Here is a 19,072-nt window from a genome sequence, read left to right on the forward strand (position 1 = left end):
TAATTAAATTTACAGATTGACATTACCAGCAAATGCTGTTTTTAATCCCTTTAACCACCTGTGTCACTACTTGCCTGTATAATACAGTATCACTTAGGTTTCAAAACTCGTAGCTCCAGGAAATTAAAACCAAAGGTTGATACATATCCATTACATATATGAAATCCTCTTGTATCTTTTTTTTTTTTTTTCAAATGACAAACACAAGCTGCTAGCAAGCTATTAGCAAGCTGTTCATCTGTCCTCCCCTCTACCACGTGTCCTCTCTGCTAGCAAGGAGTCATGTATTTACAAGACGAACATGAGGGGCGCTGAGCCACAGGTTAATTTAGCCGAATAAGCTTATTGCAAGGAGGACAGTCAACAACTGAGCAATGTTTCACATTTCCTTCTTTATTTTTTTTCATATTTCAATTTAGTACACCAAATCTGAGCTGCCTAGTAATTTCTTAAATTCATACACAGTCGTTAAGGTTTGGCCAGGTTTAGGCGTAACAAGTAATTTGTTTGTGAAGGATCATCGTTAGGGTTAAAAGAAAAATGCTGGTGAGAACTAACATATTGTTAGCAGGAAATGGGAAATGAACAGTGGTGTCCTATGTCAGTATTGACTGCTTAATTTCTGCTGCCATATGGCAGCTGTTTGGCACTGTGATATAAAGACCTGTTTTTGATATTCATTGTACTCTGCTCAAGGTTTCCTTGTAAATCTAATACAACTTTTCTTATACCATGACTCTTTTGTCAAAAAAGGCTCTGTAGTTTAAGCTACACTGCAGTATTTTAATATTAAAGCAGCACCAATCAGTGTTGTGAACTTATGAAGTTGATATTGCTAACATATTCACAAACCTGTTTCCATGAACCAGGCTCAGAACACCATTAACATTCATTTGGAGTCATGTTTCTTTCTCCTGCTGACCATAAGTCCCATACACCCTTTCTATTGAGGCTGTTTTGGAGAAATATAACAGTGTCTTAAGCTGTGAAATTTCCCAGTATGTTCATCAACTGGTTTAACTTTTTCTGTCTGCTGTTTTGTGCTAACCAGGTTTTCAAGGAATCAAAAAGGCCAGATATTTTTCTCAGAACTAAAAAGAGTGAATATCAGACAGTCATCACAGTCATCAGATGGAAACAAACATAACTCCAAATGATTCCTATACCTGTGTCTGTAGGATGTGTAAATAGGTAACTTTTTGCTAAAACTTTAGCCATCATAACTTTGTAAGGTTATGACAATGGTAATTGATAAAAAGGATACAAAGTGTCGAGGGAACTGACACACAGCTGTACAGGTTGTTGAGAGATAACAGTCAACTTTCTTTCAAGGTTTATTCTTGCTGTCATGTGTATTCTGAGTTTTATGTAAGCATTTTACCCTCTGATTAAGATGCATAATACCTTTGTTGTGTGGCAGAAGCAATTATAGTGCTGCTCAGCTAATAACAAAAAATAAACAAAAAAAATGGTGAAGAGGCCCTTCCTTTATCTGAGAAAACAATGAGAAAAATCCAGGAATGCAAAATGAGAAATTAACACACGCAAGGCATCACAATGGGTTTCAGTATATTAGTGCATTACCAGACAATTCCCAGCAATGAAATTAACCTCCCAAAGTAATAATGGGAGTGTGAGTGTCCACTGTGAGAAATTCTGTAAACATCAATACAGCAGAAAGCCCTCAGGCAGAGTGGAAATCATAATAGAGAACATGAGCCTCAGATTGTGACTGCTGCTTCTGTCATCACAGCAAACAAGCACACCTCTGCTCCACTCAAACGCCAAAACCCATTTTATTGTCTTGTATTTCCAAATGAAGCCAGTGATTTTACAGTAGAGGCAGAATAAAAAGAGGATAATATAATATAAACATGAAGCCTAGCATTTCTCTCCTAAAGGAACATATGTACATAGCTAGTTATGCATAGCCAGATCTATCTCCACAACACTGTGTCAGCATTAAAGAATGGTCTGGCTGCACCCATTATTATTATTATTGCACCCTTCTTTGTATTTCCTCTTCTTTCCACTGAGGTATTGAATTTATAGTAACTTTGCTACAGCTGCTCTGGAGACAATATTTAGTCATATTCTCTGAATTCATTCTTCATTAAAAATGATTAATTAAAAAAACCCTGTTATTTAGTAATGAAAAAGAATGAGTAACAGTGTGAAATGGACTGATAAGGTCTGGATAAGGTAAAGATAAAATCATCCCTGCAGCTGGGTAGTGGCTTTACCCTGTGTTTGGGAGGATGAGCAAATCATAGTTCAAATCCATCCATCCACCCATTTTCTTCTGCTTATGCGGGGTCAGCAACACGCAAAGCAGGGTATTCCAGACATCCTTCTCCCAAGTAATATTTTCCTCCAGCCAGATGAGATATGTAATCCATACAGTGAGTTCTGAGTCTACCCTGAGGTCTCCTCCCAGTTGAATGTGCCCCAAAAACCTCCAAAGAAAGGCACCCAGAGGCATCCCAATCAATATGCTGGAACCACCTCAACTGACCTCTTTCGATGTGAAGGAGCGGCAGCTCTACTCTGAGCTCCTCACCCTATCTCTATCCACCAGCAGTTGTGGCAGCAACTTTTTCCCCACCCAGAGGGAGCAATCCATTGTTTTCTGGCTGAGAACCATTGCCTAAAACTTGGAGAACCTGACCCTCATCCCGACTGCATCATACTTGGCTGTAACCTGCCCCAGTGCATGCTGAAGGTCATGGTCACTACATCATCTGCAAAGAGCAGAGATGCAGTTCCGAGGTCCCCAAACCAGACTCAGCTGCGCCTTGAGATCCTGTCCATGAATATCACTATGCCAAGAATGTGAACACAGCTCTCACTTTGGTTGTACAGGGACCGGATGGGTCACATCAGCAGCCCAGGTACCCCATTCTCCTGCAGTACCCCCGACAGGGTCCACTTGGGGACAGGGCCTGATGAGGGTGGTGTGCAAAAAATGTTATTTTTTTCATTAATCAGGAAGTTGATGTAACTCATACATACATCGTCTGATCGTTTGTAACATGCCCAGGTGTACAAAAAAGCATCTTGACATCTCTTTTTCTGGCAGCATATTTTTTAATTTTTTTTATTTTTATTTTTTGACTGTCACAATCGTATCTGTCCCACTTTAAACAATGTCAGGGGTGTGAGAGTTTTTAGCTTGATGACCACCGATTATCTGGTTATCTCCTGCTAGGGCTGGGCGATGTGGAAAAAAAATTGGTCAATATTGATATAAATCTCAATATAAATCAAATCACTATTTCTGTCGAACTTAGAGGTTCTTCTTTACTCCTGAGTGAGATGTGAAGATACCATAAGGCCAATGTCGACCATTTCATACATCAGTTGGGAAGATCCTGAACTCACAGTCAGTGGATGAGTTGCTACACTTTTTAAAAAAGCTGCCTCACAGTTCATACACAGAGCACTGCACGGCTGTAAACTTTACAACCAGATTTTTGTCTTGAAATGATCAAACCACAAAACTAACTGTGGAGTTAGATACTTGATGGAAACAGAGGACAGGGTGACAGCATGATGCAGGCAGTGTGAGTCACTGTATGCTAGTCGCGAGAAAGTTGAAACTACCGGTTATATGACGAGTTAAAACCAACTGACAGTGTTCAAGAGAGAACTGAGCTATGACCAAGACACCAGCTTTATGTCTGCAGTGTCGCCGCTATATACGTTTTATAGTGACGGCCCAAAACAGGAAACTTATTGCCGCTACTGCAATAGCCTATTTTAAATTTGCAAAATACCCAGTTGAGCCGACAGGGAGAGAGAGAAAGAGGGTAAACAGAAGCTAATGTTAAGTCAGATTTGTATTTATATTTTGTATTTTCTACTGGAACAACTCATTTTCTCTTTTATCTCGCTCCTACTCCTGATGTATATCTGCGCAGGGCTGCAGCATCCTACACATCAGCTCATGTGCTACTCCTGTGTTACTCCAGCGCTCCGTGCTGTGTGCGTGCCTAACCTGACATAACTCTGTTCCAGCTACATGATTGGTTCGGCGCGGCGATATTATCGTTATCATTGGCTTTTTTTTTTTTTTTTTTTTTTTTTATCTGTCAGAACAGAGGTAGAACGGGTTCCAGCAATGTTGTTATCAACCTTGTCATATATGTCTATTGAGGAAAGGTTCTATCGCGATATATATTGTCATCACTTTCAAATCATTCAACCTTTTTCACAAATTAAATTTTATGTGTTAATTGTTTAACACATTGCTGGTTTTGGCTTTTTCATGCACTTTATTGAAAGTAAGAGAATATTGATTAATGTTAGTCTTATCCTTAAATTGCAACAACTCAACAGTATTAATAAGTGCCTTATGTTAATGTGTTTAGGCCAACGATGCCTCAGGGAACACATGGAACTGGCTGTACTTCATCCCCCTCATCATCATCGGTTCCTTCTTCATGCTCAACCTGGTGCTAGGCGTGCTGTCAGGGTGAGTATAAACTGTGAGGATGACCTGAGCCGAGCATTTTCAGAGATGTTATTTACATGCCTGTCTATTTCTTGCTGTCTGCCATAGTGAATCAGTAGTGCAACATAACAAAACTGTTATAAAACCTGTTTGTACAGGCAGTGGAACAGTCAGTGTGACATGCAGGTATAGGTCGTAGAGGAATTTTGTGTATGCCTGCTTCTAGGGATGTAACAATGCACCGTGACATGATGTATTGCGATTCAGAAAATGTGATGATGTGCATCATGACACTGACAAACCATCATGATGTGATTGAAGTGAGTGCTGTGTCCTACGAAATAAGACTGGTAAAAGTGAATAGGTTTGAACTGCAGTTTTCTCATGTTCCCACAGCCTCTGACAAAGAAACAGCAAGTGGTTGCTTCAGGTTTTGTTCAGTCAGACGTCTGGAGACAGCTCGCTCTCCTAGTGACCACTTATCAGCTGACTGAGTGACTGTAGTGAGTCAATCCCAAGAGGATTGCAAGAGGAATAAGAGTCATACTCTTACTCTAATTATGCAGTAATAGGTAAATCAAACTTAATATCAAACTATTATCACACTATTATTTTGTTCAACACAACCATATTTGGCTGCTCAGATTACATACAGTAAATGTTTGCAGAATATTTTCAAAAAGTGTACTTTCACTTTAAGGATGAGGGTTATGCATTTGGCAATCATAATACTCAGGTAATGTTGCTGGGGTTGCTGGAGTGTAAACATCTCAAAATCTAAACAACAGGAGGATACAGCTGCTGATGTTAGCCTGAACTTTAATTAGACAGTCAGTGTTTAGGGCAGAGATTTAGCAAACACTCTCCAAAATACTAATAGTTAGGGTGTAATATTACAGGAGGTATCACTAATGAGGTAACTCATCAATGTCAACATGCAGACATCCCACATTTAGAGATTTCCCTTCATCCAGAGCATGTGCTGCTTTTGCATTTACTAATTAACAAATTCTGTGGCAGCTTTAATATTCATGAGATTTTATTAAAACATAAATTCACATGATTACATCAATCTGCCACACCTTGAGCAGACTAGATACTATGCATGGTGTGCAGAACCAGTGTAATTCTGTGGAACATACTCCCTCATTATAAAACAACACAAATAGCAGGCACTGAGTTGTGAGCATCACCACTGAAAATGGCAGAAGACTGTGTTTTTATTGTCTGTTTTATATCATTACTTTGCAGTTATTATCATCTCTCAGCATCAGCAGTCTCTGAGTGTTGTATCCCATCCTCCACTTGTGCAAAATTTAAGCTACAGTATATCGCCCATACCAAATTGTGATAGTAATTTAATTTTTGTATTGGGTCAGGTAGCTGTACAGTTATAATAGACCAAGAATCAAACATGTAATCAAAATCCCCCTGTGGTTCCTCAACCATATGAGTTACTAGTTTTTTTGTTTATTTTTTTCTTTGTCTATTTTCCTTTAAATATTTCAGTAATAATAGATTCAGTTTTTCCAGTGCTGAGGTGTTGGAGGATTTATGGATTTCCAGTGTTTCAAGCAGTTTAATTAATATTTCTATAATAACAATGTATCAAAAAACAGTGGAAAAACAGTGTGACAAAGTGGAAAGGGATGCTCTTCATAGTGATGAATAACACAAGAGGATCAAAGCACCAGCTACTGGTCAATAGAGCAGTCAAAACTCAGGATTGACAGGATTCACTACAAGAAAGCCTACGACTCAATCCCCCACACAAGTGCACTGATAACATACATGCAGAAAGAGCGGCTGTGGAAAACAACTCTGCAAGCCGACTCCAACATCAGTTGTGCCATATACCAAGGTGATACACCGTTCCCACTGCTGCTCTGCATCGGCCTGAACCCCCTCAGATAGATCACTGCATAAGTGTGGCTACATGGTGGCAAATACAGGGACGGTGGTCAGGACTGAAGGGATGCAGTGACCAGAAGCCTGGATAGCAGATATATTGGACAGCTACAAGTACCTGGGTATCCCTCAGGCCAATTGAAGTCATGATGAGGACGCAAGGAGATCAGCCACAACCTGATACCTCCAGAGGGTAAGACAGGTGCTGAGGAGACAGCTCAATGGCAGTAATAAGATCCAAACCATCAACATGTACATGCCCCCCAGAATGAACTGCTAACGGAAGTGGATGACATCAAGGACTCCTATCAGTGGTTAGAAAAGGCTGGCCTGAAGGATAACAGAGGCTCTGATAATGGCAGCACAAGAACAGGCCCTAAGCACTAGGTGTGCAAATCAAGCTCTTTCACATTATGACGTATCAATTCAATGGACAACAATTTGCTGTTTGCTGATATCACAAATTCTGCTACCATACAATTTCAATTTGATTCAACTCAGAAGCCAGTGATCGATATGAGACAATATCATCTGCTGATCACTTCCATTCATATCAAATCACAAACAGCAACTAAAATATCATTTGACATTTATATTCCTGAGCTCAACCAGACATTTAAATGAAAAACAATCTTCTCTTTTACTATAAATAGACATGTTTACTGTAAAGTGTCACATTCTGATATATTGAGCTTTACATTTTTCACATTCTATGTAAGAAAACTGAAAGAACATTAAATTCCTATTTGCATACATTAAAGCAGGATATTGTGTAAACCTTACTCCTATTTAGAGCCTAAAACGAAACATTTTTAGAAATTAGTAATAATAACCAAAGTAGTACAGTCTTCCTTTATCATAGTTACACACTACACCTTCAGATATAGGTGCCATTTTTCCTCAGATCATCACTCATATTTTGTTTGGAGGTGTGCACGCCCCGGCTGAGAAAGACATGCTGGGGGAATTTCAAAATAAAGGCACATCATACAAATTATTAAATTGTAATGGATTGTGATGTTATATGCTATGTCAGTGTCTGGAACAACCAGGACTCTTCCTAGAGCTGGCTGTCTGAGCCAAACTGAGCAATCAGGGGAAACAGCCTTGTTAACAAAGGTGACCAAGAACCTGATGGTCACAGATAGAAACAGTTCAAAGCATCATGTCTTATTTCCTGAATCTTGATTCTCAGAGTCTGAGAATCCTTTATTAGATGTTTCACTGAGGAAAGGTTTCCATCTGACCACTCTGCCACAGAGCCCAGAATGTTGCACTGATGATTGTCCTTCTGATAAGTCTCAACATTTTCTTGTTTATTTAATTTTGACAGCAATTAATTGGGTGCTGTTGGGAGTGGAGTGAACTACAGTGAACAAACTGCAGTCAGCTCCACTTTGCAGTCATTTTTATGTCCATAATTTTCCTCAGTTATTTCTGCGTTACCTTTTTTCATGACTGTGTGTAAACTAATGCTATTATCTTAAACAGGCAGCCAGGTACAGAAATGATATTATTTTTGAGTACAAACATTATATCATTAATTTCACAGTTGACACACACATACTTGGGTCCTAAGCAACACGCTTGTTGTTGGAAAAAAATGACATAGACATACAGACCGAGATTATTTTGATTATATATATGAAAATAACAACATATTAGTTTTATTTTGCTCAACACACACCATGTACATATAACATTACTTATATTTAAAGGTCAAATCATTCTAACCACAAAAAAAGAAAATAGTTATGACCTCACAATGAAATACAGCACCAAACTTTGTAACCATTTCCATCTTTATGCAAATTAGCAATTCTTGATTTTAAATCTTAGAATTATTTTTTGCGAGGCCTGGTTCACATTAGCAGATTCTTCTTGTATATAGCAAACTGAAAATGTTTGAGTCTTTTTATTAGTTAAAGTAGTTCTAACTCCCACCTCCAATCTTATTTCACTGATTACACTCCAGGTTTGCTGACCCCTGACTCAAGTTAGCTCTTGTTTTTGTTGTTTGTGCTCATTGGATCAGGGGCACATATTTTTTACAAACTACACTGTAAATGTTGGAATGATGTCATCAGTATAGACAAGAGCAATGCAAAGAATACTATGTTACTGATTAAAAATTGATTGTTCATAAACGTAACTTTTCAAATTCTTACTCTCACATACACACACATACCATACATCTATACTGTATGAAAGAAAGGCTTGACAAAAGCTTTAGAAGGCCGGTAGCTTTTAGCTGCCTCTTCTGTGGTTATCTTGTCCTCTCTGTTTCCTGCTCTCTAGAGATTGTCAGGTGGCCTTACAGTTACTTTGGAGGTGGAAGGTCAGTGATGCTGTCTGGCAGGGCCACGCGGGGGCCATGTCATTGTTTAAAGGCCATGATCTGAGCTTCAGAGCAGGCAGGAGAGCAGATACATGCAGGGTTGAGAGGCTGCAGACCCCCATGGGAGATCAGGGCCATTCAATCAGCTTTTATTCTATCAGCATGGACAGACTGGGATGAGGTGTGGCTGTGTTCAAAGTTAAACCACAGTCAGTCACTTCTTCTGAACTCTAAAAACTCCTCTCACACATCTCTAGTTTGTCTAACTTAACTGTGACTGTATCCTAGCTAACAGTGTGTCTTAGATGTGTGTATTAGATGAAAATACAATTCCAGTGGGATGATAGTATTGCTCTGTGTTAACTGTTTATGGACATGTTAGCTACAACAACTTCTTAAGGCAGAAGAAAATTCTGAGCAGTTTTAGTGGTGTGGTGGGAGCATTGTTGTGCTGAGCAAGGCCCCTATGATTTGGGAATGCTGTTGCTGGGTTGGGGGTGGTGGGGGGGGGATCTACAACAATATTTAGGTGTGTAGTATGTGTTAAACATCCAGATGAATGAAGAACCCAAGGTTTCTTAGCGGAACATTGGATTGTAATGAGATCACTTCACCTGTCAGTGGTTTTAGTTGGTGTACATTGTACATATGTAATCCATTTGAATGAATGCTTTTGTTTGATAACAGGAATGCAGGATACTATACTGAGTGTTTATATGCATTTGCATATTTTAATTGTATCATATTTTTATGTATCAGTGTGTATCTGTGTGAGAAAGTGTGACTGTAAGCTGCTACAATGCTGGGAAATCATAGCTTCCACAATTTCTGCCTGTATGCACACACACACACACACACACAAACACGCACACACAGAGAGAGAGAGAGAGAGAGAGAGCACACTGTACACTCAACCAGCACACATGGATGCACTGCACATATGCTATAGAGATAAAGACATGTAGCCACAAAATTAGCTTTAGACACACTGACAGGCACATATACAAACACAAACACCCTCAGGAAACAGGCAGGCAGCCACTGCAATGCAGATGTTGCAATGCTCTGTTATTTCAATAGTCTGTCTTCCTGTCTCTTAAACTCTCTCTCTTTCCTTATAGGTTTCTCTGTCCCTGCCTCTCTTTTTCTTCTCTTATTCCACCTCCCTCTTTCTGCCTCATCTCTTGCATATCACATTTTCCACTCAGCTCATTTTAACTCAAAACTGTCTTATTGGTATAACATATCCACAACCCCATTGTTGGCAAAGCAATACAGCAGCAATGAAGATGATGTACATAACATAATATTACTACAATCTTATACTCCCTGTATAATGTAAGTACTGTATATGTACATGTCCTGTTTGTAAACACCTTACTGGCATATACAACACATTCATTTGTATTTCTCTCTGCCTTTATATTCTGTTAGCTGGCCTTAGCTGCCGTGTCACCACACACAGAGGGTGTTATTTAAAAAGGGGGGATTAATAACACAGAGCCAAAGCCTCCTGTGCAGTTCCAGGTTGCTTCATGACACAGACAGATTTTTGCTGGAAGATGCCCATGTATCACAACAGTGTAGCTCTTTTTGTACTTTTGACCATTTCTCCCAGGACAAAACTAAGACCCAAGTCTGGAGACATATGGAAGTCTCAAGTCAATGATTCCCCAAGTCAAGTCCAAGTTCTTAACTTAATATTTTGGTTCTTACAAAGTCACTATGCAGCCTTCACCAAATGAAACTGTAATGCAGAGGATAAATAAGAATTTTAGTAGTGCAAACTGATAAATGATAAATGCTTGTATTTGTATGTACTACTTCCAAATAAACTTATTACCATTTTAAAAAACACATGATCAGTTACATCTATTATGTTATTCAGTATGTTATTAGTGGCTTTCTTGCTAGATTCTTTTAAGATTCCCTAATGTCTTTTGTTTTTAGAAATGAGTCTAGCAACAAATCTATGAGCCTTTATTAGTAACAGAAGAGAGATGACAGGAAATGAGGGGAGAGAGAGATGGGGAACAAGCTTTACATGTCAGTGATATTCTGTGTCATCTGGTATTTGTCTGCTGGTCATCTCTGTCGCAGGCATCTTTACTTCCAGCTTGTACTGCATGATTGCCGTTGGAATGAGAGAAAGTGTTTCTGTTGTCAGGAAAATGCTGCACACTTTCTTATAACCTGATTTTTAATCTTTGGTCTTGGGCAGGATATCACGTTTTTCCAAGTCAAAAGGCTGACGTGAAGTGAAGTTACAAGTCACTGGGCCGAACTGAAAAATAATTCAGAATTGTACCAAATCTAAGGTCATTAGACTCATGCCTCGATTTGGACTCAAGTCCATGCCACATGACTTGGCACCTGAATGGTTGTTGTTTAGAGAGGACGGAGCAGGGCCTTGTTCAGGCCTTGTTAGCTTGCTAACAACCCTGCTGTTGATGTTGAGCCATTCTACAATGTGACTGAACACCAAATCTTGTCTTAACTGCTGGAGGCCAGTCTACTGTTTACCTGTTAACCAGCTTCAGGGTCTGTGTTGGATTCATTTTCATTTTGGATAATCATTTCTCAGGTGGCACGGTGGCGCAGTGACGCAGTGGTTACCACTGTTGCCTCACAGCAAGAAGCTTCTGGGTTTGAGCCCCGGTCAGCCTGGGGCTTTTCTGTGTAGAGTTTACATGTTCTCTCTGTGCCTGTGTGGGTTCTCTCTGGGTTCTCCAGCTTCCTCCCACAGTCCAAACACATGTAGGTTAATTGGTGACTCTAAATTGCCCGTGGGTGTGAATGTGAGTGTGAATGGTTGTTTGTCTCTATGTGTTGGCCCTGTGTACCCCAATGCCAGTGACAGCTGGGATAGGTTCCAACCCCCCGTGACCCTTAACAGACAAGCGATATAGATAATGGATGGATGGATGAATAATTATTTCTCCCTTTCTTTCTTTCTCACTCACTGTGTGTGTGTGTGTGTGTGTGTGTGTGTGTGTGTGTGTGTGTGTGTGTGTTTGTGTGGGGTTTCTTTGTGTTTTCTTCAGGGAGTTTGCCAAGGAAAGAGAACGGGTGGAGAAGAGGCAAGAATTTCTGAAGCTCCGCAGACAACAGCAAATAGAAAGAGAATTAACTGGATACCTGGAGTGGATTTGCAAAGCAGGTCAAAAAACAAATACACACACTTTCTGTCTGCTTTGGCCAAACTATTCATTACAATTACATTTAAATGAAAAACTTGACTGTAATTGGTATATGACCTAATTGTGACTACTTTAAATTCAAGTGTGGTTCTTGTGTTGCAGAGGAGGTGATGCTGGCTGAGGAAGACAAGAATGCAGAGGTGAAATCTGTGGATGGAGCTTGGTACAAAAGAAAACACAATAACTCTGGTGAGGACTGCCATATTTAGAGTCAGTTATGTAGATAGAAATAACTGACCAGGTTAAAAGGATTATAAAACTGTGTGCCTTGTTAGAGGTATAATTAGGTTTTCACCAGCTAAAAATACCAGGACTAAACCAAAATACATATAGCCTATATCTAGAAAAGGTATGATCTCTGATGTAAATTTAGGGGGATCATATTATTTAGCATCCAGCTGCAATGTGACAGATACTCTGTCAAGGTACATTTGTTTCCTGCTTCCTAAAACATTTGCAGAGCTTTGTCTACAGCAGCTGGTGGTCTTTCTTCTTCCCCTCTTCTATTGTTGCATCACCACCTATCTTCTGTGATGCATTACCATTATCAGCTGTCTACACATTACTGCCATCTACAGTCAGCAGAAATTTGCTTCATCAATACATCCCTTTGCTGGTAGAACATGTGATTGAAACTCTGCTCACAACTCTGCAGCACCACCACTGCTCAGAATCTGCATGGGGTACTTTTAGCACTCTTTCACACCTGAAGCTCAGTTCATTTGGTCTGCGCTAAGGGGAAAAAAATATATCACTGCCGCTGTCTTTCAGTTCTTGTCATGTTCATGTTTACACTAGCTCTTCACAAACAAAACATGAGCTAGAAATATAAAGATGGTATGTAAGGCAGATTACTTCTTGATTGAAGAGTTTTGTTGATGTCATCCTGCATCATCATGTGAAAGCTGTCAATCAAACCCTGGGAGACTGTGTGAAACGGATCGTCTTAGTCCACTTTAAAGTTGACTCTAGTGCAGTTAGTTTGTAGTGTCAAACAGAAAAAAACAAAAAACACAAGTCTACAGTGATAACTCTTGTAGTAAAATCACAAATAAAACTGCAGTATAACTTAATTCAGTCAATTTATTAAATTAAAAATTAGCTATACACTGTGTGGTTTCACTTGTTAATGAACTGCTCTAAATGTAATATGAACCTGTGCTTTTCCTACAATGACAAGTCAAAATGTCTGTTGTGAAAAATCTCTTGAGTTATCCTCTAAGCTTAAGATTTAACTCCCATTATCCCCAGTCATTTTCATGTTTGCCCCTATAATCACTTCCATATTTCATATTCTCTCTTCACACATTTCTCTCCACGTCTCAAACACATTTTAATCTGCACTTACAGTCTACGGTCTATTATTAAATGATCCAACAAATAATTATCAATTTAAAAGCACCAAAGTTTGAAACATTTTTTGGAATTAAATGCTGTCATAAAAACACTGTATGTTAGTAGATTATACTGTATGTGTGTAGGAGTAACTAGCTTGCTCCATACTGTTAGACCAGCAGTCATCTGGGCAGCTTCCTAACTGAGTAATCAATATGTGGCTGATACAGGGGTCAATTCCACTGGCATCCCCCTCTGATTGTGTGTGTGTGTGTGTGTGTGTGTGTGTGTGTTTTCTCCACTACTGTCTCTCATCTGCAGCCTCACCCAGGATAACAGTCAAAGTGATTATGGGTGGAGGGCTAATGAGATTAGAAATAAGTACAGAGGTTCACCAGAGTTCAGAGTCAGTGTGGGTGAACGAATGCCCTTCACTCATTCAAGCAGTTTTCTATCTAGTACTCTCTACAACTCTGTTTTATCTTTTATCTAGTCTTGATACTGTTCTTGATATGATATGTATGGTATATAGAGTAATTAGAATTTCATCACAAGCAGAATAAAAGAGAAAGTATCTTTCTTTTGAATTTTAACAAAACCTTCTGAAGCTTTATTTAATAATATACATATTGTATACTGTGTGAAGTATGTTTTTTTTCCATATTGTATTTGCAGTGCTCAAAAGGACAAAGAAGAGTAAGAATGAACTCATCAATGCAGAGGAAGGCGAGGACCACTTTACTGATATCTCATCTGTTGGTGAGGACGATACCTTAGACACAATATCTATGAATTACTGCAAGTATTTACACTATCCAGTCTTCAAACTGAGCTGGTACTGTAACACACAAACTTGTTCACACTGACAGAAGCTTGGTTCATGTATTGCTCTATTGTGGCAGATTGTCACAATAATGAATCTGATGAATTTCTCATAAATGACCAAAAAGACAATTTAGCCCCATTTCTTATTTGGAAGACTTTTAATGTTATGAGAGGGGAAGTTATAGCTTTTTTTCTTTACAAAATAAAGATAGACTAAAGATCACTTTATAAAATCAGAGTTTTAGATTTAAGAAACCCAATGACAACATCTCCCAAGCTTTTGAAACAGACATTAAACTTCAAAAAAGAATATCACTTACAGTCAGCAGACAAAGTTGAAAAACAACTACTACATGTTCATGGAGCTCTGTATATATAACAAAAATATCCAATAACACAGACCTGGGAATGCTTCTTGAGGGTCTCATGTTCCCTAATATAAATGGAATGACCAAGGCAAGAAACTAGACCGACCATTAAATATAGGTTAGACACTAGGATCAATTAACACTATACAAAGTGGCAGAGCACCTTGGGCCAGATGGTTTTCCCATCAAATTCATGCCACTTTTTCTTAATATGTTTAATGAATCTGAGGTGACCTCGCACAAACACTAATGCATCAGTTACTCTATTGTTAAAACCAGGAAAGGATGCAAATGAAGGTGGATCTGGCAGACTATAAAATACTGGCAAAAGTCCTAGCTATGCATCGTGAAATCATTACCAATTTGTGATGACCAAACTGGTTTCATAAGGGTCCACCACTCCCTCAGTAATATCTGTCACCTGTTGAATGTTATTTACTCCCTTGTGTCTGGAGAGGTTCCAGAGATGGTTATCTCCCTAGACGCAGGAAAGGCATTTGATAGGGTGACCATAGTTGTTTATTGTGAATTTGTCAGTCCTCACCTAGGGTCTCTGTTATCACCAATAGATTTTGATTTATTTAGAGGTACCCGTCAAGGCTGCCCTTTAAGTCTGTTATTATGCTCTTTAACTATTGAGCCTTCATTCATTGCTCTTAAGGGTTAGGGTTACATGGTCCTGGACTTCTTGGATTGTATTATTGCAATTATTACCATTATTACCATTTAAGGAATCCACAGATGGGGTACTGAACACAGAGTTTCATTATATGTTGATGAGTTATTAGTTTATACCTGTGACCTGGTGAAATCTATTCCTGCATTAGTTGTAATTTGGGACATTTCCAGGATATAAGTTCAATTTTTCCAAAGCATTTTTTTTTTTCAATTTGGCAATAAGAGGTGTAATTCTGAATTTAAATATCTAGGTATCTATATCACTTAAAAATTTGAAAACATATTACAGGAGTTTCTTTCCATTAATTATTAAGATAAAGACAGACTTATAGATAGAAAACCATTTATGTTTCATGAACAGGCTAATTAAGCATATTGCAGGATTTTTGTGGGGTGATCAGATCTTATCAGATCAATCTAAATCTTCGTCCCTGTGCCTGGATGTGCATTGTTGGTGTTCAGAGTGACAAAGATCAAACGTAAATAATAAAACATGAAAATAAACATGATTGCTTTATCTGCAATCCATGGTAGTCCATGGTTGTGTTCTTTATGTTTGAGAATAAATGTAAAATTAGGGCTGATTGATAAGTTTTGTCCTAAGGTAGAAAGAGATGAGTTAAACAGCTCTCGTCATGTGCACGTGCAGGTCAACTCTTTTAGTGATTATTCAGAAAGTTTATGGTTAATAACTTTTGTGGTATTTCTGTTTGGGATTATTGAAAATTTCAAGTCAGCACTGTCAAAAAAAATACTCTGAATTAAATAAAGAGTTTCATTGGTGGATGCACCTGTTCTCCAAACACACTTTTTCAGAAGTTTCACTTGTCTTCAAATTGTTCAAAATATAGCTGCTTGGGTGGAGAAGTCAATTGCAGAGTGATTTCTGATTTTCTTTTAGACCTGAAAAGGTCAAATTATCCAATAACTCATGAATAAAAGCAAAGATTAGTAGGAAGAAGAGGAACATAAAAACATAATTTTGTATTGCAGAAAAGGTTTGTTCTGCTTTCCTGTCCTGCTGATCATCTCAGATGTATCTTATGACCACTTGGAGGGGTCCTGACCCCCAAGAATGCAAAGGCCAGTGATGAATGTCCTTTAATTAAATGTGCAAGGACAAATCCTTGCAATATAATGCTTCTTATTTTGCTCATATTGCAATAACTTAAAAAAAAACCTGAGTCCAGTTGAGGTCCTGTTGTTGAGATCACAGACTCTAACAGCTGCTACTGGTGGGTATAAAATTCTCTGAACTACTTGCATATAAATTAATTGATACTGACCGCTGAGGTAGGTAATTTCATATGATTCTTATTAAAGAAAATTTCCACCATGCCAGTGTTAGAAAAAACAAAACAAAAACATAATAAGAGTATAAGAAGTATAAGGTAAAGAAGTGTAAAACACAAATTTAAACTTAATCAAATTCATGCCCTGGTGGCCTAACGGTCAGGATACATGCCATATGCATACCGTGTCCACAGAGTCTCAGGCACAGACCTTTGTTGCATGTCATACCAATCTCTCTACTCATGTTCCCTGTGTTTGTCTGCACTGAATTATGTAAAAAAAAGAAAAAAAATGGACCTGAGTGGGACAACTTCACCTGCACACTGATTAAGTCTGAGAGAGTGAGAAAGTGAGAATTAAATAATTTAGAAAAGGTATAAAATTGATATAAATTTACCACTTACTAATAAAAGCACACTGCTCAAGAAAGGACTTATTTATTTATTTATTTATTTATTTAATTATTCATTGTGATAACATAATATAGATTGATTAGTGTGGGACTTCAGGTGATACAGTGTGATTCAGATGTCTGGATTAAAATAGACCAGGAAATAATTAGCTCACTAGTCTTCCTGAGCCAGTAATGAAATTCTAATGGAACGATTTTTCACCTTCCCTTTTGTGGCCTGCCCCTCTTGACACTTGAATTAAATTACAGAAGTACAATATATATATATATATATATATATATATACATACATACACACATATATAATGTAGGTACATGGGAGTAGGGAACAGAGGACTATGGCACTGTGATCTAAAAGAGCCAGGGGCTTCACTTTGGTTACATCACAAATAAGGTTTGTCAGGATATGAAAAGTCTTCTGTTGAGAATATTTAAGTTAATTATATCACATTTAGTCCATTGTCCCCGTGGTTCTTCCCATCATTTTTACTGTGACAGTGGAACTCACCTCTATAAAACATAGGCTGGATTGTACTGGAGGGTGCCAACCTCTGAAGTACATCGCTCTGCAATGAAATAATTTCATCTTTAAAAAAATCAAGGCCCAGGTTGAAATTAACTATATTCAAAGTCTTGATTTGTTAAGACCACCTCAGTCTTAGACTCGATAACTTTATCGCCATTTTGTGTGTGTTGTCCCAACTGCCCCCCCAGGGTCACCATTTGCTCGTGCCAGCGTGAAGAGCAAAAACGAGAGCTCGTCTTACTTCAAGAGAAAAGAGAAGAGGATTCGCTTCACCATCCGTCGTCTGGTCAAGTCACAGAGCTTCTACTGGACTGTGTTGTGTCTAGTTGGCCTCAACACATTGTGTGTAGCCATAGTACACTATGACCAGCCTGAGGGGCTCACCAATGCCCTATGTGAGTACCAGCAGTTGCATGTACATAGTGAATAATTGCCATGTAAACCAAAATACCTCTTCTGTGTCACTGTTTATCATACCAGTATTATTATATTGGACCATTTATACATACATTGATGTATTCCTAAAAAAAAGTATTCAGTTTCTTTCAGTGGCTTCAACCACTGACATGATTTTTTGCTGCAGAGAGAATTTAAAGTGAGACTGTTTAACATTTGAAAGAAGCAATAACACCCTACCTCTTGAAAGTTGAATCCATAATCAATAAAACACATACTTGCTTAATTCAAAATTTGCCAAATTTCCTTCAATGGCCTTTCTTGGTTCAGTACAAGTAGCTTATGGTTTAGATTAGTGTACATGTATAACTGACATTAGTGAGTCAGTTTGCTTAGTCTTGCTTTAAAGCTGAGCACTCAAATACTGCCTCCTTCACAAATCTTAACCCTGACAATAACAGCTATTTTAGGAGCACTGCATTAAATGCATTACTGCCAGCTGTAAATGCAACAAAGGATTTAGGATGCCACTATGTGACAGTAGTAGGAGACTATGCTAGCTAATTAGTGTTGGCCATTAGAAGGCAACATTAGCATTGTATGGTAGTTTGTAGTAAGGTTTGAGTTATCCCCAACCCTGTGAAGGTAGTGCAGGATGTTTGAGGTTCCAAAGAACTTCAAACACCTGTATCTTTTTGTTTTACCATTCACTTGTATAAAAGGTTATAGGCTAACCTCATTACCTACCTATTGTAAGATACTTTAAGTAACTGTAATTTAATCTTGCATGCATACTGATAATGTATGCACCTGCTTTTCTTGTAACTGCTGCTCAAAACTGTGTTAAATGTCCACTGCTTAGACAGATAAAGAACACCGCTTTCCTCCCTTGATTTAGATAGAGACAGGAAACTGCAGAAACTCTCACACACTTCATCATGGGAGTGCAGCAGTTATTTCCTAAAACAATAGGCTCTTTCTATGTCATATTTGCCATGGGGACAGCTGAACAGACTGTAGTGGTCCAGATCTATTTAATTGTGGAAATCAGCAGGAAGGCCTGGGTCATTGATCTGTACATTTTCTTATTCTCTCCGGACAGACCTGGCCGAGTTTGTATTCCTGGGCCTGTTTCTGGTAGAGATGTCCATGAAAATGTATGGCCTTGGACCCCAGAACTATTTCCACTCCTCATTCAACTGTTTTGACTTTGGGGTGAGTCATCCTATTCAGTTGGGAGTTCAATCAATGCACAGTGTGTTTTAGAGTGTGAGCATGTGTAGTGTAATTCATGTAATTCAGGACTGTTGCTTCAGAAGAAAAATGTGTTTGATTGTTGC

The 19,072-nt window shown here is 38.5% G+C and overlaps 1 protein-coding gene across 1 annotated transcript in view; it reads left to right on the forward strand.

The window, feature by feature from the left end:
* The window catches only part of cacna1ba (calcium channel, voltage-dependent, N type, alpha 1B subunit, a), a 144,133-nt gene that overhangs the window by 52,949 nt on the left and 72,112 nt on the right, over positions 1 to 19,072 (forward strand). The window contains exons 7-12 of the mRNA XM_051075122.1: positions 4,371 to 4,474; positions 11,744 to 11,859; positions 12,002 to 12,088; positions 13,910 to 13,993; positions 17,525 to 17,731; positions 18,835 to 18,947. Of these exons, the coding sequence (XP_050931079.1) occupies positions 4,371 to 4,474; positions 11,744 to 11,859; positions 12,002 to 12,088; positions 13,910 to 13,993; positions 17,525 to 17,731; positions 18,835 to 18,947 (711 nt within the window). The remainder of the gene's footprint in view (positions 1 to 4,370; positions 4,475 to 11,743; positions 11,860 to 12,001; positions 12,089 to 13,909; positions 13,994 to 17,524; positions 17,732 to 18,834; positions 18,948 to 19,072) is intronic.

The sequence above is a fragment of the Lates calcarifer genome, linkage group LG13 (genome assembly GCF_001640805.2).
Source record: "Lates calcarifer isolate ASB-BC8 linkage group LG13, TLL_Latcal_v3, whole genome shotgun sequence".
In the NCBI taxonomy this organism is placed as follows: Eukaryota; Metazoa; Chordata; class Actinopteri; family Centropomidae; genus Lates; species Lates calcarifer.